This window comes from Brachyhypopomus gauderio, unplaced genomic scaffold, assembly GCF_052324685.1.
Source record: "Brachyhypopomus gauderio isolate BG-103 unplaced genomic scaffold, BGAUD_0.2 sc43, whole genome shotgun sequence".
NCBI classification, from domain to species: Eukaryota; Metazoa; Chordata; class Actinopteri; order Gymnotiformes; family Hypopomidae; genus Brachyhypopomus; species Brachyhypopomus gauderio.
The window spans coordinates 1,018,301-1,040,738 of NW_027506869.1; the positions used below are offsets into that span (position 1 = coordinate 1,018,301).

The 22,438-nt window shown below is 51.2% G+C and overlaps 2 protein-coding genes across 8 annotated transcripts; one reads left to right on the plus strand and one right to left on the minus strand.

Moving 5' to 3' along the window:
* Positions 1-9,060: 9,060 nt before the first annotated feature.
* Positions 9,061-18,557, plus strand: pcnx4 (pecanex 4). 6 transcript variants are annotated; one of them, XM_076985621.1, is made up of 12 exons: positions 9,061-9,198; positions 9,956-10,524; positions 10,609-10,758; positions 11,760-11,942; positions 12,291-12,832; positions 12,960-13,060; positions 13,259-13,384; positions 13,544-13,904; positions 15,114-15,217; positions 15,455-16,608; positions 16,729-16,915; positions 17,026-18,557. In XM_076985621.1, exons 2-12 carry the CDS (start codon positions 10,055-10,057, stop codon positions 17,275-17,277), a joined length of 3,630 nt encoding a protein of 1,209 aa, XP_076841736.1. In that variant the 5' UTR covers positions 9,061-9,198; positions 9,956-10,054; the 3' UTR covers positions 17,278-18,557. The 6 variants fall into 6 exon arrangements, with proteins under 6 accessions (XP_076841736.1, XP_076841732.1, XP_076841735.1 ...); XM_076985617.1 differs by having other exon boundaries at positions 9,956-10,758; XM_076985620.1 differs by having other exon boundaries at positions 9,956-10,758; positions 13,262-13,384.
* dhrs7 (dehydrogenase/reductase (SDR family) member 7) lies at positions 17,630-22,409 on the minus strand. Of its 2 annotated transcripts, XR_013123075.1 has the most exons (9): positions 22,154-22,409; positions 21,756-21,888; positions 21,260-21,412; positions 20,993-21,099; positions 20,333-20,572; positions 19,996-20,118; positions 19,686-19,901; positions 18,846-19,018; positions 17,630-18,716 (listed from the first exon to the last, which is right to left on the minus strand). XR_013123075.1 is itself a non-coding variant. In XM_076985630.1 (8 exons), exons 2-8 carry the CDS (start codon positions 21,883-21,885, stop codon positions 18,971-18,973), a joined length of 1,017 nt encoding a protein of 338 aa, XP_076841745.1. In that variant the 5' UTR covers positions 21,886-21,888; positions 22,154-22,409; the 3' UTR covers positions 18,809-18,970. The 2 variants fall into 2 exon arrangements, 1 of the variants encoding a protein (XP_076841745.1); XM_076985630.1 differs by lacking the exon at positions 17,630-18,716 and having other exon boundaries at positions 18,809-19,018.
* Positions 22,410-22,438: the final 29 nt, after the last annotated feature.

Genomic DNA, 22,438 nt, shown 5'->3' on the forward strand with positions numbered 1-22,438 from the left:
AATCGTGAGATACTTCTGAGAGCTTTCTTCCACGTGCATTTGGAGGTATGCTTGAGAGAGATCAATTTTGCTGAATTTCTTGCCACCAGCCAGCCCCGCAAAAAGATCTTCAATTACAGGCAGGGGGTACTGTTCGATTACTAGCACTGGATTTACAGTAACCTTGAAATCTCCACACAAACGAACGGTGCCGTCTCGTTTGAGGACTGGAACTACAGGGGTCGCCCATTCACTGTGGGAGGTAGGTACAATCACACCTTGTTCCAGCAGACGATTTATATCAGCATCTACCTTTGGCCTGAGAGCATATGGAACACTTCTGGCTTTAAGAAACCTTGGCTGATGATCTGGATTCACCTGGAGCCTCACCTTTATGTCCTTCATGCTTCCCAGTTCATCTCTGAACACAGAATTGTGCCGTTCTAGCACTGTTCTCAAGCTAGGTTCTTCTGCTGATATTGATTGTACTTTTGACCAGTCCAACTGTAATTTCTCCAGCCACTGTCTTCCTAGAAGTGCTGGATTTCTCCCCTTAACCACATAGAGCAACAAACTTGCTTTCCGTCCATTTAGCTCCACTTGGACCTGCGCTTTACCAAGAAGTGGGACTGTCTCACCTGTGTAAGTCTTTAACTGGACATTGGAATGTTCCAGTTTCACATGGTATAGCTTCTCCTTGTAGAGTATTTCAGATATCAGCGAGACAGCAGCTCCTGTATCAATTTCCATGTTTATTGGATGCCCTTCTATTAGCACTGTGGTTCCATAAGCTGCAGAGCCCCCCTTTACTGTCAGTATCTTAATTGGCAGCGCATCATCTGTGTCGCTTTCACTGCTATTTTCTGGTGTCTCTTTCACACAGTGCACATCCTTCTTTTTATAATACGAATTTGGACGTTTTTCCCTCTCTGGTTTATTGTAATGAGTTCTACTCTTCTGTATAGAACTCTTGCAAACTCGTTCCACGTGACCCTTTTTATCACATTTATGGCAAATAAGTTCTCTTGCCCAGCACTCATTAGGTAGATGTCCAGTTTTTCCACACCGATAGCACGGCTTTGTCTTCGACTTATCCTGTCCAGCTGTAACACTATGCACTCTGGCTGAAACACCTAGCTGCTGTGCCTCTTTTGCCACTAATTCCATGGACAGTGAGATTTCAATGGCTTTCTTAAAAGTGAGATCAGCTTCAGTGAGCAACCGTTTCTGTATTGCCTCACTTCTCAACCCACACACCAACCTGTCACGGAGAGCGTCATCCAAGTTGTTCTTAAAATCACAGTGTTCAGTAAGTCTTTTTAATACTGCAACATATTGTGAGATGGTTTCCCCCTCATCTTGGTTTCTCTTGTGAAACCTAAATCTCTCTGCAATTTGCAGAGGCTTCGGTGAAAAATGTGAGTCCAGAACTCTAACAATCTCATCATATGACAGCGTACCTGGTTTCTGGGGTTGAACCAAGCTTCTCAGCAGGCCAAACACTTTTGCTCCCAACACACTGAGGAAAGTCGCAACTTTAACTTCATCCTTGATGCTGTTTGCTACTACAAAGAAGTCGAATCTCTCTGTGTAAGCTCCCCAAGTCTCCACTGACTCGTCAAACGGTCCAAACGCTCCCGTAAGCGCAGCCATTTTCTTTCGTTTTTTTTTTTTTTATATATACGTCAATCGCACCTGTGCAGCTAACGTTAGCCTCTCACAGCTCCAGCCGAGAATTTTTTTTTTTTTTTTTAACGACCGCAGTAACGTGCAGCGCAAGTTCGTCAATCCTCGTCGCCAGTTTTCTGTTATGTTCTTAACATACTTGAACGCACACAGAGAGTGAACTAATTAAGTAGTTTAATCGTAAACGGGCAAATACACACACGCAGCCGCTGTGCACTTTCAGTCCTCGTGTTCGACCTAAAACCAAACTACATATCCCATGAGGCTCTAGTATTACAAAGTGCACTACGGATACCTGTTTAGCTCAACGTACAAAATCTGATACACTACAGATATGGTTAGTTTTTTTGATGTAATAATCACTATACGATCACAGTTTTCTGTTATTCTGGTTTTATTTTCTTGTCAACTTTATTAATTTTTTGTATGAATGTCTGTATGAGCTTTGATAATTATCATACAGATTAACTCAGTTGAACGGATGTTCTGCTGTAGATGTTCTGCTGGCAATAAAGTCGGAGAAAGAAGCTGACCAGAGCCTGTCGTCTGAGTTTAAGCTGCACAAGACACACATCGTTACATAAACAACAGAAAAATCTAAACTACTTAGATAGGAACAATATTCCATTTGTTCACGTCGCTTTAATGAATACAACAGTGAAATTACAATAATCAAACAAGTTATTGACGTGTCTCTGAATGCTATACGGCATCACTTTAACATGTTATACACTTCCTGTTTTCCCGTGTCACAGTATAACGTAACGTAGTGCAACATTCTCTATCTCCCCCCGAGCCTTTAACACCCGTAAACAAAGGCTGAAGAATAACAAAATGCAGGTAGCATAAATAGTGCAGAAACAATGGCAAACAGTGAACTAAGCGGTTCACAGTAAACTACACCGAAACAAATCGTACTATGCCCAGAAACCCATTAAAGGCTACCCTACAACATAGTCTTTGTGCCAGGCAGGCACGCCGGACGGCCTTGTGGACCGCCGCAAGCCCATCGCAGGTGGCACGTCGGGCGATGGAGGCGGGGCAGCCGCAGGGGCTACAGGAGCAGGCGACGTAGGGAGGGGGCCTTGGGCTGAGGCCACTGGTGTGAGAGGCCTCCCAGCGAGCCGGGAAGAGTCCAAGGGAGGCAGGGCAACAGGCAAGGTGCTCAGAGGCAAGGGGGATCCTGGCCCCGTCGCAGTCGTCGCTGGACCATCCAGAGGGCCGGACAGCAGTGGCAGCGTGACAGGCGGTGGGGTGCTAGCGCGAGTTGCCAGATCGTCGTGGATAGACCGGGGGGCAGGCAGGCTGTTGTGAACGGGGTGGAACCTGCGCAGGAATCTCCGGTTCCGAAGGGAGACCCTGCCTGATCCATCAACCTTGACCACGTACTGATCATGCTGGCGCACCTCAACGACGCGGCCAGTCCTGTCCCATTTGTTGGGGTAAGGCCCGGTCTGGTTCTGCATGCGTACCAAGTCCCTCACTTTGAGGGGTGGCAGACGTTTGGTGTGCTCCGCCCAATTGTCAGCTGCGCGGATGTGTCGTTTGCGGAGGGCCTCCTCCCTCAGTGTCAGAGTCTCACGCCACGTTGCATGGGGCCTGTATCTCCCGGGTGGAATCGGGATGAAGTCCCGTATTGGCCGGCCGAAGACGCACATCGCAGGGGAAAGTTTCGTGTCAGGGTCGGGTGTGTTGCGGTAATGCAGTATCGCCCTCTGTACGGAGTCGGTGTCCAGTTCCCCTTTCGGGCCAGTGTTGTCTGTGATGAGCCGCTTCATCGTCTTGACGCCGATCTCAGCACGGCAGTTGCTGTGGGGGAAGGCCACAGACGCGAGGCGGTGGTGCACGCCCCATCTACGCAGGAAGGATCTGGTGTCAGCAGAGGTGAATTCGGGCCCCCCGTCGGACGCTAGTTCTTCAGGCGTCCCGTATGTGGCGAAGGCCCGGCGCAGGTGGCATATGAGGTCTGCGGCGCCACCCTCAGACCTGGATATGACCGGCCAGTTAGAGTAACGGTCCACTATCACAAGGTAGTGTACACCTCTGTGCATGAAGAAGTCAGCACACACAGCCTGGAAGGGGTACACGGGCAAGATGGGGGGAGTCGGTGGCGCAGCAGGCTGAGAGGGCGCCATCCGATGACAGTGTTCGCAGTCATTCCGAGTGGCAAGGATGTCGGCCGACATGCCCGGCCAGAATACAGATGATTCGGCACGGGCGGTCATCATGGAGACACCCTGGTGAGCGGCGTGCAGGGCGTCCAGCACCTCGCTGCGGAGAGAGGGCGGTATCACCACCCTGTCCCTGTACAGGACAACCCCATCAGCTGACGTAATGTCCTCGCGATACTGGTGGAAGCCACGGATTGCCGCAGGCATCCCCGCCCTGGATTCGGGAAAGCCGTCTGCCGCCATCTCCTCTAGCACTCGCATGTCATCATCACTGCTGGTGGCCTCCCTGACGCGATCCCATGTCACAGACTGCAGTGACTCAAGACCTGCAGCGCACCAGGTCAGGTCACCACCGTCATCGTCACCCACGGGCCCCATCCGTCGAATGAGAGACAGAACATCGGCGTGAGCGTTGGGTGAGAGGTGGGTTACCACGGCAGCGTTATCGTCTGGGAGATCCATGGGCGATGGGCAAGGCGTGCCAACTGGTCTGCGCGACATGGCGTCCGCTGCCCTGTTCTTCATGCCCGGGACATGTATGATGCGAAAGCGGTAGCGCAGGGTCTTTTCCTTGAGGTTCCTGAGGCGAGGGTTGGGTATGTCGTCGAGCGCCCTATCGCCGAGGAGCTTGAGCAATGGCTTGTGGTCGACAGCCACGATGAGGTCCTTGCAGCCCAACACGAAGTAGCGGGCCTTGTCCAACGCGTCGGCGACAGCAAGTGCCTCACCTTCTATGGGTGCGTATCTAGACTCAGCAGCATGGGTGAACCTGCTCCCGACCAGGGTCACCTTCCAGCCATCGGTGCAGCAGAATGGTTTGATTGGAGTGCACTTGCAGTGCTTCTGGAACAGCCAGAAACCGACCCCCTCCTTTGACCAGTCTGTAGCAAGGCATGTGGGCTTGGACTTGTCGAAGATGCGGACACCACACTCGATCTCTCGGACGATCGTCTCCTTGGACTCACGGAAGACATCCTCCAGCTCTGAGGACCATTCAAAGCGCACGCCATTCTGCAGGAGTCTCCGGAATGGTTGCATGCGCTCAGCCATACTGAAGGCGTAGGCCACCTGGTTGACTAGACCAAACCAGGACCTGACGTCGGTGACGTTACGTGGCCGGGGGAAGTCTCTGATGGCCTCCAGGTAACGACTGCATGGCCGAACGTCAGTCATGGTGATGGTAAAGCCAGCGAAGTCCACCGTTGGTGAGGCGAAGACGAACTTGTCGGGGTTGAGGATGATGCCGTTCCTGCCGCAGATATCGAGCCATTGTGCCGCTTGGAAGTACGCTTCCTCGATGGTGTCAGCCCACAGCAATGAGTCGTCCACGCACTTCGTCTTGTTGCCAATATCCGCGACCACCTCGTCGTATCGCCGTGAGTAACCATCCCCCGATGCTATGTACCCTTGCGGGGCTGAGAGGTACCGGTATCTCCCCCATGGGGTGATGAAGGTCGTTTTGTGGCGGTCATCTTCGTGCAGTGGGACACTGTGGTAGCCATTCCAGGCATCGAACACGGTTTTGTACTTCCCGCTGGGTACCTGCCTCGCCTGGTGGAATGGTGACTGTGTGTGGTGGGTCTCACGGAGGGCGTGCTTGTTCAGGGCCTGGAAGTCAACGGTGCGCCGTGGCTTGCCAGTCTTTTTCGCGCATATCACCATCCGGTGACACCATGTCACTGGTGTGCCAATGGGTACCTCCTCCAGCACGCCGAGGCGAACGTCCTGGTCGAGGCCGGCCTTTACTTCGCTCTGCCAGTGTATGGCCACTGGGATGGGGGTGTGGTGGGCCACTGGCACTGCGTCGTCGTCGAGCATGAGGCGAAGTGGGGGACCGGACATCCTTGGCAGGGGCTGATGAGGGCATGTATTGAACATGCTCTGAGCGTATAGCTGTAGGAGGTGCTCCCGTAACGCCTCCCTGTTGGCCTCCGTGGCTGGCATGGGAATCGTGGTAGGTTTGGTTGGAGGCTCTGCACGTCGTGGGCAGTCACACGGGTCTGAGGCCGCCAGGTTGACTTCGCCGAGGGTTGGGAATTTGTCCGATATCATGCCGAGGTCCACGCAGGCCGTACGAGAGAGGAATATACGGTCTGAGGTGTCCGTCACGTATGTGACCTGACGCGTTTCCAACCTTCGGGCGTCACTGCTGCTGCCAGCGAACCTGACGATGGCGGCCCCGAGGATGCGTATTCCCTCATTGTTCGCAGCTCTCATGGTCATGGACACCGGGATGAGGTCGTCAGTGCTCAGACCCAGCTGCTGGGCAACCTTGACGCCGATCAGACAGCTCTGGCAACCCGTGTCAGCCATGGCGGGTAGGGTCACAGCGCGGGTGTGTTTCCGAAGGTCAAGACCCAGTGCTTTGTAGTCCTCACGCTCGACAGCGAGGGTGAGGCGGATGTATGGTTGTGGGGTAGACGGGCGCTTCATCCATTTGTCGCACATGTCGTCATACAGATGGTGGGCTAAGGGCAGTGTGCACACCTTGTTGTTGTCACCGTCCATGGTGAGCGTGCATAATTCGCCAAACGCTACCATCTGCTGTTCCTCGCACACTCCGTCAGCTTCTTCTGGTGGGGGTCTGGATGAGCGGCCACCTAGACAGACTTTGTCGAGGTGGTTTTGCCGGCTGCACTTCCGGCACGTCTTGCCATATGCGGGGCATTCAGTACGCCGGATGCGCCACTGTGGCGTCTTGCCATGGCCTGTCTCGCCACAATAGGTGCAGGTCCCCTCAGGTTTCGCCTTTGATTTTTCCATTCTTTGGACCCCTTTGTTGCGGACGTCCTGTTGTTTCCCTCGCCGATATGAGCTGCTGATTGAGTCTGTGCTTTGGGGGTCGAGCAAGCGTGAGGCCGAGCGCTTTCCTGACTCTTTAGCTTCAATATACTCTATCATGTCTCTTAATGGCATATTTTGATTTTTTTCGCCCAGTAAGTCAAGCTGTATCTCTTGGTCTGCTATGCCTCGGGCAATCACATCACGTAATATTTCCTCAGTGAAGTCATTCATTTGGCCACAGCCCTCTTTAGTGCACCTCATTTCATATTTACATGTGTCTGCTTGCCCCTTCAAGCGAGCATGGAATGACCTGATGGGCTCCTCATGCCCCTGCCGCATATTGGATAGGGCCACTCGAGCCACCATTGTGTTTTCTGCACGGACAGCGAGTGCCTTCATAGCTGAGAGGACGTCTTTTTCATCACTATCCACAAGACTCCTGCCTGCCGCGCGAGTGAGGTCTTTTCTTAAATCCTCCTCGCAGCACTCTAGCAGCTGCGTGACGATGTCAGAACCGGCCAACTTAGTGCCCCTTTTGTATTCGTCCCAGCGGGTCAGGAAGTACGACCATGTCTCGGCTGTCCCCGCCAACGCGATGGAGGGTCGTCTGAGCTTCTCTGCCTTAGCGCTCGTGTGCGGCTCTCTGGGGGCTGCAGTGTGAGTGGTCGCATGGATGTTTAGCATTGCTGCCACCACTGCCGCCTCCGCATGTGTAGCCACATAGTCACAGCCCGCAATAGGGCAACGTACGCTCATGTTTGTAGGGTCGTACGGGTTTATATTTCACTCTCTTTGCCTTCGATGACGTATTAATTCACGAGTCAGCGGTGGCGGGTTATTATTCAATGCATTAACCGTCTACTCACTCATTATTCGCATTCCAACGTTGGCGAGCTCCGTTTGGTAGAGCCTGAATGTTTGATTATAGATAGGAACAATATTCCATTTGTTCACGTCGCTTTAATGAATACAACAGTGAAATTACAATAATCAAACAAGTTATTGACGTGTCTCTGAATGCTATACGGCATCACTTTAACATGTTATACACTTCCTGTTTTCCCGTGTCACAGTATAACGTAACGTAGTGCAACATTCTCTACTACTCAAGGAGTTTTCAAACTTTCAAGCAGCTTTGTATAATCTACATCAGGTATCACCAAATGGCGGACCGCGGTCCGGATCCGGACCCGAACGCCGTCCTGTCCGGACCCAATCACATTCCTGATTAACTGGATACGGACCCAAATGCCAAAAATTTTTTAACGGGAGACTATATTTTAAACCGGAGAATTTATTTTTAGACGAGTGTTACGTACGTTCACCACCCATTTGAGTGTTACGTTCGCCCCCGCTCAACAACTTTCGTTCGCCACCCCCCCCCCCCCCCCCCCCGCGGACCCGGACCTAAGGTCTGAGCTATCTGCCAAAAATGGACCGCGGAAAGATTTAATTGATCCCCTGATCTACATGCAGTTAAGTTAGATCCACCACCACAATCTGTCTGCATCACTGTTGTTGGTCTCTTTTTCTCTGTTTCTGTCTCTCTATCCAACTTCCCATTTGGAGATAATGTTTATATGGTCCTCATGCACTACACAAGCTATGGTCTATATCTCCCCCTCGCCACACACACACACACACACACACACACACACACTCACACACACACACACACACATAGAGTGGTAATCCTGCCTTAGCAGTGGAACTCTAAATGTTTTCTTTGTTTTTCAAGCCTGCTTGTTTTCCCAGAAACCCATTTTCCTCACTGACCTTCTGTGCAATTATAAGGGGGGCTAGAGTCACCATCTCTGTGGTAAATATACGTCCTATGGACTCTGTGAGAAGAGTCAAAAGCAATTTCAGACATAATGCTTTCTGTACAAACCTGTCATTTGTGGCGGGGCCGTGTTTTGAATATAATTGTCTTCCTGTTATTCTGTGGAATACAGTATGGTGCTGAAGGGGGTGAGATGGATGGACAGAGGAACAACAAAGGGTTGTAAACAAATGGTGTGTGTGTGTGTGTGTGTGTGTGTGTGTGTGTGTGTGTGTGTGTGTGTGTGTGTGTGTGTGTGGCTGTACAATTGTGAAGCAATTGCAGCAGAAGTAGTAGTGATGGTAGTGTTCTTTTAGTCCGTTTTTGAGGGGGACACGCATACTGGTAGTCCAGAAAAACAAAAACGTTCAACTGGATTGACTCCTTTAGAAGTTCAAGAGATTCTGATTCTCTAACCCCAAATTCGCAGTAAGGACTATTAAGGAATAAGGATTTATGAAGCTATAAGATTAATTTCCCTCCTCATTAAAAAAACGAATTCTGTCATTTATTTTATTCGTTTATTTTTTTTTACAATATTGGACGTACAGTCATGCACGGCAGTCTTTACTTGATGCATCTGATTACCGATGAACCGACAGCAGCCACGGTGAACGTGTGGACGTGTCCCGGTAATTGGTTCACGTGACCCCAGTGCGCGAGCCGCTCACTTCTACTGTATCTGGGGGGGGAAAGGCCCCGTCGGCAACTATGAACGCTTCGGGCGAAATAACGGACGACTTTAATCTTTAATAGGTTGGTTTTTCCTTTGGGAGTCACTTTTCTTGGGATGGTAAAAGATAACTGTACCCAAACCTCATCTATATAGCTAGCAATGAGTTAGCAGGCTAGCTAATCAGTGCACTATACAGGCTATGGCCACAGCTCGGGTAGCATCGCTGTTTTGCGGCATGTTTCCTTACTGAGAACGTGACTATATATACAACTATTTCGTCGTTGTTGTCTAGTACGACACGGTTGTGTTATTATATATGATTATATATTATATCATTGTTCGGGTTGTTGGTCCTTTCTAAGTGGCGTTGGGGAACTGACTAGATGAACGTAGCCCTTTGTTGTCATAGCTACGGGGTTAGCGTGTTAGCGTCCCGTAACGTAGCGCCGGTTGTGGGACGATGGTGCAGCACCGGGTCCAAACTCGCCCTTTAACGGGGACCGGGGACAAGTGGACAAGTGTTCTGCCCTAGCCGACTGCCAAGTACCCAACTGTGTTTTGTAGCAATAGCTGGAAAACAGTGGAGGTCTGGGTCTGTTTCTGGCTCTCTTAGCACTCTGTATTATGGTAAACAGTACCAACGTTTGTTTGTTTGTTTGATCTGTGATCGCAGGTGAAAATGACACTGACACGAAGCATAAAGTCATAGCTGCTCATGTTCTGTGTGCTTATTTCTGAGTGTATACCCAACCAGTCAGTGTCTCCTTAAATGGACCCACAGTTAAGAAGGCCTCTGACGCTTTTTGTCTTTTTTTGTTTATTTTGTTTTGTTTTCAGTGAAGGGAACTGCGTGTCTTTTTTTCTAGAGGATGCCGGTGGGGATTCCTGAATGCTCGGGGAGATGACCGCGTCTCTCCCTGCTGCTCTGTGTGCATCATGGGCCCCGACGTGCCCCTGCTCAATGACTACAAGCAGGAGTTCTTCTGGAAACGCTTCCCCCAGACCGTGCTGGGGGGTCCGCGGCTTAAGCTGGGCTACTGCGCGCCCCCGTACGTCTACGTGCACCAGGTGGTGCTCTTCCTGATGCCATGGCTCCTGGGGGGCGTGGGCACGCTGCTGTACCAGGTCCGACTGCTGGACGACGCCGGAGCCGGTGTCCTCTCGGGGGCGCTCATGCTGGCCGCTGGCGCCGCCCTGCAGGGCGTGGCCCAGCGAGCGGCGCGCAGGACGGGGGCGGTGCAGAGGCTGCCGGCGGCCAATAACATCTTGGCTGACGAGGAGGAGGTGGAGTTCACGAATTGCGTCGCCCCGGAGACGGTGCATTTCGTGGTGCCGGGCAAGAGGTTCATGGTTAACGTGATCCTGCACACGGTGTTGGCCGGAGTGCTGTGCGGCTTAGGGACATGGTACCTGCTGCCCGATAGGTTGAGCGTGGTGTATGCGGACACGGGGGCGGGGCTTACAGCTGTGGTCCCTGTGTTTGTGCTCAGCTGGGTGACCCTGTGTATTGGGGAATATTCCCTCATCGTGAACACAGCGACAGAGACGGCCACCTTTCAGCCTCAGGACACTTACGAGATCACACCGCTCACCAGACCCCTGTACATCCTAGCCTTCATTGCTGTGGACCTGGCACTGAGGTGCGTGCACTACAACTCCCACAATTCCTCTTGAGGTGTTTTAACTTGCATACAATTTTTTTCCCTTCTTTAAAAAAATGACCAGAAGCACACAGTTTAAAATATGTGAAAAGATGAACTTTATTCTTATTGTATAGCACTTTAAAATAAAGTTTACAAAGTCCTTTACAAAAATTAAGATAATATGAGTAGTAAAGCTTAGTAAAGTAGTAAAGTTTGGGAATGTTTTTTCCCAGGCCTGAGGCCATGACTGAGGTGCCCTTGAGTAAGGCACCTAACCCCAACTGCTCCCCGGGCGCCGGGCTAGGGCTGCCCACCACTCTGGGCACGTGTGATCCACAGCCCCCTAGTAATCACTAGTGTGTGTGGGTGTGTTCTAACTGTACAGATGGGTAAAAAGCGGAGGACAAATTTTGATTGCGGTGAAAAAATCACAATTGACAAAAATATGGCACATTTACACATATTGTAAGAACAGATATTACACAGACCATAATATAAAGGTAAAGCGGGTAAAAGAGAATTCGCAAGTATTTAAACACAAGGCACTAAAAGTGCAACTGCATTAAGAAAAACAAGTTCCATAGTTAAAAGTCAACAGCAAAGTCAAGAAGTTAAAGTTAAAGCCCTCACAGAATTAAAATTTGTCTTAATTTTCTTCTTTATAAAGTATTTATATTTATATAATTGAGGCCTAGAAAATTCAAGAGTTTGGGGCCATGGCAGTAAAAAGCAGTCTCGGTGGTCTTTGGTTGGGTGGGGGGGCCTCCAGCATGTTTTTATCATCTGATCCGAGGGCCCTTGTGGTGCGTGCCTCGTGATCACCCTTCTGGGGTACGTAGCAGCAGGACCATGTAAACACTATTGTCAGCGGTAATATCCCACGCTCAGTGCTGTGTCAAATGCAGTACCGAGGTCATAGTGAAGGATGTCAGTTTTGAGTCTCACCCTCGCCATGCACCGCCCCTCTCCTCCCCGCCCCGCCCCGCCCCGTCCCGCAGGTGCTCGGCCGGAGGTGTGGTGGAGCTGCGGCTGGCCAGTCAGGTGCTTCATGGGCTGTTTGTGGTGCTGCCGCTGCTGTGGGCTGTGGGCATGCTCTCGCCCCTGGACGCCCTGCTGCTCTGGACCATGGAGCAAGGCCTGCTTCACGCTCTAGGAGGCTCCCCCATGGCCACCGACTGCAGGTACCCACAAACCCCCTCTCCCTCCCACGGCTGCTGCTCCCCATGGATGTTTTGGAAGAAGGGTCGCCCTTTGCTTTGTATAGTGTAGTAATAATTGAAGGATTTAACATTGTCATCTGATGGTGTTTTCACAGATAAATGGTTATGTTTAACGTAATATTTCTGCAGTGTTTTTGAGCTCATATATGTGACCTGCAAGAACGTGTGTGTGTGTGTGTGTGTGTGTGTGTATGCATGTGTTATTCTCAGTTGGTATTGATGTTGCTGGTGTCGCAGACACCTCTGATTGCTTTAGGTTCAGAGGAAATTCCAGTGATAACCTTCAGCCTTCTGTGTTTCCTCTTTGAGGTTGGTGCTCATGTTCCTGACGTCCGTCTCCGTTTCCATCTCTGCCTTCTTCATCCCTTCCTCGCTTGGTGTGGTCCTCTTCACCGTCGCCATGGGTTACCTCCTCAGTCAGGACCTCACCCAGATCGCGGTGCTGGTCCGGGGCGCGCCCCGCGACCCCTCCCCGGACACGCCCTCCGTGGGCCTGGGCTGGTGGGCCCTCCCGCTCTCCCTCCTCCTCCTGGCCGGTGCCATGACCGAGGCGGGGCTCCTCCATCAGCTCTGCCCCGGCCCGGGAAACCTCAGCCTGTGGGCGGACACGGCGGGAGCCTGGGGGGGATGGAGCGCCGACACCGGGGGCTCCCAGGCCATGGTGGGCTGGCTCCTCATCGCCCTGTTCGTGGTCACGCGTGGGCTGGGGGGGGCGCAGGGCGCCTGCGTCCTCGGGGGTCTTCTCCTGAACCCGCTGTACCCCCGGCGGGCGAGCGACGTCCAGGCCTTCAGGACGAGGAACGGGACGCTGCGTGGCGCGGGACGCGTGCGGAGGCTTCTGCTCGGCCTGGGTGAGACACTGCGGACGCGTGCGGCCGTGAGTTCGGGACGGAGTCGCTCGATGTGCGGTTCACTTTATGGTCGTTACCGGTAGTTACGGTTAGTCACGGTTGGGTTTCGTCCCGCTTCCTCCCGCAGTGTGTCCCCTCGCCATGATCGCGTTCCTGTCCATGGACGCGTCGCTGCACGGCCCGCGCTCCATCTCTCTGGCGCTGGGCACAACCCGGGCCTTCCGAGCGGTACGGCCCAAACACGCTAGCACAACATGCTACTCACCTCCGACGTGCTAACGTCTCGGTTGATCGTGTGACCGTAACGGTCTCTCTATTTTACGACTATTTTAATTGTTTGACTCTGAAGCACATATGGCAAAACATTAACCCTAATATATAAGATAATGAGAAATGACCCCTGTGACCTTTGATCCCTGCGGGTAGCAGGTGTGGCAGAACTCTGAGGATGCCCTCCTGCAGATGGCGGTGGTGGTGGCGGTGAGGCTGGCTGCTGGACCAACCGGCGCCCCCCAGTGGCACGACTTGGGCATCGGCATACAGCTCCTACTGGTGGGTCCACGTATGGTTAGTCCAGTCCGATGAACTGTGTTTTGAACACATTGCAATGGATGCGGTGAATAAAAAAAAGATTTTTCTTATTTGAACGATTCCTCGAAATATAACGCTGTCCCTCTCTCCGTCTCTGTCCACGTCGTCTCCGTCCTCCAGGTGTCTCTGGCCTCCGACCGTCTCTCCCAGTTCCTGGCGAAGCTGAGGTTTGCCCTGACGGTCCTCATCACGTCCTGGACCGAGTCAAAGCAGCGCCGGCAGGCGGCCGGAGTTCTGCTGGCGCTGAACGGGGCGCTGAGCCCACTGCTGCTGTCCGTGGTGCTGATCGCAGCCCTGCTGGCCGCTCCACTGCTCCCGCTCTTCACGCTGCCCGTCTTCCTGGTGGGCTTCCCCAGGCCGCGCCGCTCCTGGCCCGGGATGCCCGGCACCGCCTGCCCCTGCCCGGACTCCGTCTACTACCGGCAGCTCAGCGGCAGGCTAGCGGGGGCGCTCAGGGGGGCCCTCGCCGACGGAGCTCTGGGTGAGGGGGACGCACACACACGCACGCACGCGTGTTCAAAACACGTTAAGAACGTCTACACGCAGACGGTTGTGTGGACGGGTTAAGAACGGCCTCGACAGAGACGCCATTTCTGACAATTTTTTGCAATTAAATAAAGAGAAGACAGAGGTTCTTGTTCTTGGTAGTGATTCACAAAGGAATGATGTCCAGACTTATTTAAATCAAATGAATCTGAATGCCACACAATGTGTTAAGAACCTGGGCGTCACCTTTGATAATGAGCCCAGCTTCAAATCACACATCATGACTACATGCAAGACAGCTTACTTTCACCTTCGAAACATTGCTAATGTCCGAGATATGCTCTCTCCTGCTGACAGTGAAAAACTTGTCCATGTATTTATCACATCAAGGTTAGATTATTGTAACGCTGTTCTATCTGCTCTTCCAAAGAGCTCTATTTCGCACCTACAGCGAGTTCAGAACGCGGCTGCAAGGGTTCTGACCCGCAGGAGAAAAAGAGATCATATTACACCTGTACTCCACTAACTGCACTGGTTACCTGTCAGCTTTAGAATAGATTTTAAGGTTCTAGTCATGGTTTTTAAATGTCTTCATGGTTTTGCCCCTCTTTACCTCAGTGAAATGATGGTTAGATATGTTCCAGTCAGGTCTCTCAGGTCTTCAAACAGTAATCTACTGGTGATTCCTAAAAGCCGATTAAAGATTGGCGAGGGTGCTTTTAGCCACTATGGCCCAAAGCTCTGGAATTCTCTTCCTGAAGAGCTCAGAGGCATTTCATCCCTGAATAGTTTCAAGAATAATCTCAAAACCTTCCTGTTTAGATCTGCTTTTACTTAAGAAACTCTCCATCTTATTTACTTTATTACATTATGTTGTCTATTATTTTATAATTTGTCACTTTATTTCATTATTTTACATATTTGTTTCCTTTTTATCTTTAATTTCTTTTAATATATTATTTTTGTCTTATCTTTGCTTTCTTTTAATGTTTTTTTAATTTATTCTGTAAATTTCTGTAAACTCAACACTTTGAGTTGCATGTATGTATGAAAGGTGCTATACAAATAAAGACTATTATTATTATTATAAAGATTATTTCATACTGGCGCATGAATACAATTCAGACCAAGGGGAGAAAACGTCTGCTGTATTTCTGCAGGAGCTTCTGTACCATTTTCATGGTGTGTTATGTGTGTTTCTCAGGTTCTTGTTCTCCCGGTTCTCATTTCCTTTGCCGGTTCCAGGATCGTGTGGCGTGGGTCACTGTTCTGGAGAGAGGCTATGGCTACTGCACCGTCAACATCAAGGTACTGTGAATAAATATGCCCAAAATGATCCAGCAGACTGAACCAGGGTCGGTTCTGCAATTTTTATTGACAAACTAAATTTTATCTGCAGGATGTATCAGCTTTGCATTCAAGCACACATTTTGAATAGATTTGCTTGAATACATGGATGACATATCTTGTATAAACGTGTTGTACGTTTGAATGAACCTTTTGGGACTGTATTGCGCCCCCTGCTGATGACTTTTGTACTCGCAGGGTTTAGAGCTGCAGGAGACATCATGCCATACCGTGGAGGCTCGTCGAGTGGACGAGGTGTTCGAGGGCGCGTTCGACCGGCTGGAGCGCGGGGGTCGTCTCAGACGGTTCCTTAACCCCCACTGGGGCAACGCCCTCATGCCCTGCTCCGCCGTGCCCGTCAGGGTGTACTCCGATGCCCGCAACATCCTGACTGGCATCATCGACTCACCCGACCACCTGCGCCAGCTCCGTTCGGACTTCCTGAAGACGCTGCTGTGGGTCCTGTTGCGCCACTGTCTCCAGGACAGGCCGTGCGTCGGCCGCCGGGTCAAAGCGCACTCCGTGCAGGCCTCAGGACGCAAGTCCCAGAGCTCCCAGTACACCGTGCACGCCGAGCCTGGACCGGGCCACCTGAAAATGGGCGTGGCCTCTCAAGGGCCCCCCGACTCCGCCTGTTCTCCCAACCTGAGGGGGCGGGACAGTTCCAGCCTGTCGTCGTTCGCCGATTGGTCGGACGAGGACGACCTGTTCGGCCCCGTCCCCGCACGGAAGCCGGCGAGGATGATAATGGTGCAGACGGAGGCGGGGCACACCGGGGGGGAGTTGGGCGTGGCTCTGCCGGGTGCCGTGGAGATCCACAGCCTGTATGAGAACGTGGCACTGGCATCCCTGCCCACGCTGAGGCCGCTCGGTCTGGGTCTCGGCCTGCCCGCCTCGGATAGAGGCAGGGACCATCCGGCTCCTACCAGCCCCACCACCACCACCACCACCACCACCTACCCCCAGCCGCTGAGCTTCACCTGCCCCCACTCGGAGAGCCTGTCCCTGGCTGGAGCCTGGCGTGCCGTCCCTCTGTCCACGTCCAGGCTCCAAGCCCTGCGTGCCTTCTTCCCAGAAGACTGGTTCCACTACTGCCTCTCCCGGCTAGCAGCTGAGGGCTTCTGGGAGGGTGACCCTGAGCAGGTGTGCAGGGCCCTGCAGGAGGACCAGGCGCTGAAGGAGATGTACACCCAGGTGGCGCTGTCATGCGCTGTGGCCCTAGGGGCCGACGCCCTGGTGCCGAGTCCCAGCATGCTGTTCAGGACGTACTGTGGAGACGGGCCAGGACCCGATGGACTCGAAGGGCTCCGGGCCAACGAAGAGCTGTATCAGCTAACCCTCAGGGCTTTTAGGTAAACATACCACACAGGGGCCGAAGAGGAAATGTAGTATAATGACATACAGACAAGCACAAACGATTATTTCATTTTTGTGTGACTGCACAATACAGTGAATTATTTGCATGTGTCTAGGTACAGTGTAAAACTGCTAATAGACCAGGCATCGCTGGGCCCGGTGGAAAGTCTGGATGAGATGTACACCACTCTCCACGAGTACCATATCAACTGGTTCATTGGTCTCGTGACAGAACGGGGCTGGCACGACTCCATTCTCGAAGAGAAGCCTTTCCTCTTCTCTCTTGGACATGATCACACCATGGTGACAGTGCTCAGCACCACAAAACTGAACCATATCAACCTAACAAATCTCCGTGTTAATCAAATGTTTCTTTTTCTTTGTCTCTCTCTTCCCCCCCGGTCTGTCTACAGGGGACGTATACGGGTCGGGTTCTGTCGCTGCAGGAGCACCTGGTGCAGGTGGGGGTGTTGAACGAGGAAGGCGTGCGTGGGCAGTGGGCCAACCTCTCCTGGGAGCTGCTCTACGCCACCAATGACGACGAGGAGCGCTACAGCATCCAGGCCCACCCGGTCCTGCTGCGCAACCTGACCGTGCAGGCGGCTGACCCCCCACTGGGCTACCCCATCTACTCCTCCGCCCCCACCCACCTGGGCTGCTTGTGACGCGCGTACCCCCTCCCTCCACCCGCTCCCGTTCCACGCACACGCCGGGTTCTTCCGTGATCTGGTGGGCCAGCCCAGAGGCAGACAGAACCCCCCATGTCCCGGCGCCCTCTGAGTGGTGAAGGATGTGTGGAAACGGCCACGCTGCGCTACGAGGGTTTGTGGTTCATCAGCCATGGGTCTACGCTACGTACGCTGCGACGTTTTCGGAGACCCCGCTGGAGAGGGTATTTATACGCACACGTGACTCTAGCTGTTCCGATGCACGTTTCCGAACACGCGCGCACACGCCGGACGTTACAGTGGTCACGATGTACTGAAGGAATGACGAGATTCTTTTAATGCTAATGTACTTGTAGATGGCTCAGACCTCTTGCCTCGGTAGAGTGTGGCTATATCATATTAGAATCGCAGCGATGCTGTAGAAGAGGTCATCGACTGGTCATAGAAGAGCAGCTGACCGAAGCTGAAAGTGCTGCATCGTGGCGGAGTGGACGTGGTCATTACCGCATCAGGACTGCATGATGTCTTTCTCGTTTCGGACCCTTTATGTGGTGCGTGGGTTGTTTCCGATCACCACATGCCCATCACCGCGTCATTACGGTACTGTGGCAGACTAAAGGTACTGATTGGACTTCTGTGCTCTGCACAAAGCACTAAAGCAAAAGAAAACACCTAAGAGACATTTCATCAGCAGTTTTGATTTTGAATGTGTTTTTTTCATTACTTGGTTAAAAACTAATTTAAAAGGTGCCCAGCGGAGTTGCTGACCACAGGTTAAAGGGTCCACTACAGCGAAGGTGTGGTCATTCTTCAACGTATCTCATGGAATGACCAGTAAAGAGGATTAAACTCTATAATGTATAGAGCTGGCCATTTTGAATGCTGAATGAAAAAAAAAATCTCCGTTGTCATCATAATCCATTTTCCTTCTTTACTGCTGGGACTACACAGAGCTTCCAGAAGACATGTTATTTATTTAATCTGATCCCATCCAAGATGTTTTTACTGTAACTAGTGCAGGGAGTCAGAAAAGGGGGAAGACCGTGTTTGACGTGGACTTCAAGGACGTGCCTTGACTTGATTGTTTTTTTTATGTTACGAGTAACTTTTTTTGGACCCGTGTTTACAGGTCAACACCTTATAAAATTGATCTTGCATTAAAAAAATCTAATTTTCTCCTGTACGTCACTTTTTTACAGATAGGTGCATATGAGCATGGCATATTTTGTCTGTAGTCCTGACCCATACCCTTTCTTTAAAGACTTGCTCCACTTTGATTCAATCTGCCCAACGGTGTCTTGATTGTGACGCGTCAACTTCACTCAACAGTTATCCAGAAGATTATCCAGTTATCCAGAAGATTATCCAGTTATCCAGAAGATTATCCTTGTATGCAGAAGCTCATTCTGTACTACTGTCTGCCAGATGTTTGTGCTCTGCAATGGATCATGGGGCATGTAGTTTTATAGTGATCAGTTACATTTCTCAAATACAACTTGTGTTCCCTGACTTGTGTTTACTCAACAAGAAAATTTTCAAAGTTTACTTTAATGAGTTTATAATACCTTTTAAAAAAATCACTTCCTAATTTCCTTTCATTTCAGTGCATGTGCCAGTGTTACTCCATACACTGCCATATGTCATAAGTATAGAGAACATGGCCGTGGTACATGTAGGTTCTTGGAGATCCTCAGGTGCTCTTGACCTTTGTGTTGGTGAAGTATGCAGAGTCTGCGTCCTAAAAAAAATGACAGAAGATACAACCAAGTGTGCCTTAACAAAACTGAACAAATCTGGATGACTAACGTGATTTCACAACTTGAATGGACAAGAAGGGAAGTGTACTTGGTCTGAGGCAGCGTGGCCCAGAAAGAAAGTGCCCTGGTAGTCCCTGACCTTCAGGGAATCTGGCCATGTGTTCTGTGACCTCTTAACCTTTCTGGGCCAGGCCCAGCTTTCCCGGTCTACTAGAGCTAATCGCAGTGAGGAGTTGACTGATGCCTACTACTGTGTTTGTGGGGAAAAAGCACGAGTACCACAGTCAGACTGACGAGCTGGAAAAGGCCCTCAACGCCTGCTGAACGATGGGTTTTTATTTTTGCCAAGGTCAGCTCAAAGTCTACATCGGTCTCCCTACTGCTCCACTGAGACAGGTGTTTTAACTGGGTTGCAGGAGGACTGTACTCTGGTATACCACAGAGTACACCAGTTTGGTGACTCCCCTGGCCCAACCCAACTCCAGTACCTCGGGACCAGAGTTGGACTTCACCCACACCACAATTGTGGGGGGTCATGTAAAGCCAGGTGCCAACTCTTCTTCATTAACAAAGCTTCCATAACCGGGACCTGCAGCTATCAGCTCAGGCAGGCAGTTGTGATGGGAGGAGCCTGTGGACAGCACTCACCAGACCAGCCTTGAAGTTCCGCACGCGCTTCCTCCCCAGTACGTCGGTCATGTACCAGGCGAAGGTGGGTGCGTACTGCCAGATGTAGAACATGAACAGGAAAGGCTGCTGGGCAATCCACATCTCCTTCACCTGATTGGACAGGCCGGCCAGGATGAGGTGCACACAGCGCTTGGTGGACATCTTGTGCGTCTGGTCACCCGCACTGGACACAGGCTTTGGGGGGGGTAGAGTCCAAGCGAAAGACCCATTAGGGTCAGAAAGACCAAGGGCCAGACTCTGCTTAACATCCCATGTGAGGCCACGGTACCTTGTCGGTCTGCTCAGTGAAGGCGTTCTGCACGATCTGGGAAACGACGGGCCCGGGGCAGATCATACTGACCGTGATGTCTGGGTAATCGGTCAGCTCCGTTCGCAATGTGTTGAAGAAACCCTGCAGAAGAGCCACCGCAGTATATAATTGTCACGTAAATCAGATTTAACCTTTCTAAAATAATTAAACATTGACAATAAATGTTGAGATACTCTAATGAAAGACACGATACAGAAAAACGGCGTCAAAATAATTTTCATGAAAACGAAACATAGCTCTGGTTCCCCAAGACTTGCAAAACAAATGCAAATGTTTAGATGCCATGGTAACCGACCTGCAGGGCGTATTTGCTGGCGCAGTAACCCGTCGACAAGGGAGCCGCCGCCAATCCGGCGATGCTGCTGACGGTTGCTATGATACCGCTGCCGTGTCGCGTCATGTGGGGCAGCACCTGCTTGGTGATGGACACGGTGCCCAGGTAGTTGAGGTCCATGAGTCCCTGGTACACCTCCACGTCCGTGTCCACGCACAGCGAGCGCTGGCTACGGCCCCCGTTGTTGATCAGCACGTCCACCTGAAGGCCCAGGAAAGCGTGGTGAGATGCCAGCTCTGCGTTTGCTGAAAATGGCATTATAACAGGAAGGAAAGTCCTTCAGTGGAGCAAAGAAACACTCAGATGCCTGCAAACTTGTTCCTGCAGCATTTCCCAATTACGTATTAAACCTTTCTGTGGAACTTCTTAAATATACACTGTATAAGCAACCACATACTCAGAATATGATAGATGTGAGTAGTACTGTGATAAATGAATTCTGGAACAGCCAGACGATTCAACTGTACCTTCTTTGTTTGTTTGTTTACAAAATCTTCTGACCCTCTAATCAGTAATTTATTGATTCCTGTGATACACCAAGTTGAGTTTCCACACAGCTTCCAGACAGAAAAACGGGAGTGAGGTGGTAAGGAAGGCCAGTGCCCTCTTAAAGAGACTCACCTTGTTGAAGTGTTGAAGTACTTCGCTGGTCTTCGCATGGTGGGACGCCCGGTCCAGCAAATCAAGAGGAAGCACGAGAATGTCCTTGTCCTCTAGACTGGAGTGTTCTGATGGTCCATAAGAGCACAGGATGTGTGTGGCAAAAAGGAGAACAGGGCTGTGTTTACAGGTTTGATGTGATAAACTAAAAGAGCCGTATATTACATGCTTTATGCAGTAGTGGATGTATATGTCCACTATTGTTCCGTTACTCACAGGTGCACCTACCCAAGCAGTTTTGCTTCACCCTCTGTAACTCCTTCTCTCGGCGGGCAGACAGCACCAGCCGCACACCGGACGCAGCGAGCTGATATGCCAGTTCTTCCCCGATGCCACCGGAGGCTCCGGTAATCCAGACCACTTTCCCTCGCAGTGCCACCTCTGCGGAGAAGTGGACAGTTGACGCGGTTAACGTTGTGTAACTATGGACAAGTGACCTTACACCAGCCACGATGACGCAACTAGGTAACAACCGTTACAACACTTACATGTTGCGCAATCCAGCGCACCGTTTTACAGAATAAAAGTCACGTATCATGACCGTTTGATTAGTGTATTCAGTCTGCTCCACACTCACTACACACGAGTAAATTATACTCGTGTTCTCTAGAGTACTACAGACCAGACTGTGGACGTTGCTCTAAAGTAGCTGTGGGAGCTCCAGATGTGAACATTTTAAGGTACAGCTCGTTCACAGAAGGTGCCCCACAGACCTGAACGTTACCTGGGTTCTGGCCGAACCTGTCGGCCCACAGTAAAGTGAAGTCTGCGTCGGCCAAGATGAAGCGAAGGAGCTGAACTAGTAGGTAGACTCCGCCACCCAGGAGGACGATGAAAGTTATGCAGAAATCCATAAGCTTTTGAGGATGCACAACGGGTAATCAAAAGGCAGATAATACAGAACCTACGTCTAAACGAGTGCAAAATATTGTATGTGAAATTATTACACCGATTATACGCTGGCTGTGTTTGTATCAATTATCAACACATCCACGTCAAACGTACAAAGTTTAACATGTGACCCGGAAATACAATTTAGCCAATTAACAAACCAACAATTAAAATCCCCGCTTCGTTGACTGTTATCAAATTGTAGTTACACTGATTAAAAAACATGTTTACCAAACTCGTTCTTACGGCCCGGTCCGTCTCCAGCTGTATTAACTGCGCTTGCGCAACCTGAAGACACTGGCCAGTAGCCTATTCTTCCACGCACTGCCTGCCTAGTATACTAATATTGAACGCCAACACATTGACGCTCACAGTTGACGTTTTCTGCACGATCTTGAGACTAAAAACCGGACACGTCTGACGGAAACGGACGAAACGGCGGCACGGTTCCTCGTTCAGAGCCGCCGGGAGCGCCGAGCGCAGCGCGCTACCGAGGACGATGATGTCATTGTTTCA

Excerpts from the sequence above, each read along its gene's own strand:
- pcnx4 (XM_076985617.1), top strand. The coding sequence starts at position 10,055 with ATGGGCCCCGACGTGCCCCTGCTCAATGACTACAAGCAGGAGTTCTTC. Across the intron at positions 11,943-12,290 it reads CCCATGGCCACCGACTGCAG|GTTGGTGCTCATGTTCCTGA; the intron begins GTACCCACAAAC and ends TTCCTCTTTGAG. Across the intron at positions 13,905-15,113 it reads CCTCGCCGACGGAGCTCTGG|GTTCTTGTTCTCCCGGTTCT; the intron begins GTGAGGGGGACG and ends TGTGTTTCTCAG.
- dhrs7 (XM_076985630.1), bottom strand. The coding sequence starts at position 21,885 with ATGGATTTCTGCATAACTTTCATCGTCCTCCTGGGTGGCGGAGTCTAC. Across the intron at positions 20,573-20,992 it reads TACTTCAACACTTCAACAAG|GTGGACGTGCTGATCAACAA; the intron begins GTGAGTCTCTTT and ends CTGGGCCTTCAG. Across the intron at positions 19,902-19,995 it reads TCACTGAGCAGACCGACAAG|CCTGTGTCCAGTGCGGGTGA; the intron begins GTACCGTGGCCT and ends CCCCCCCCAAAG.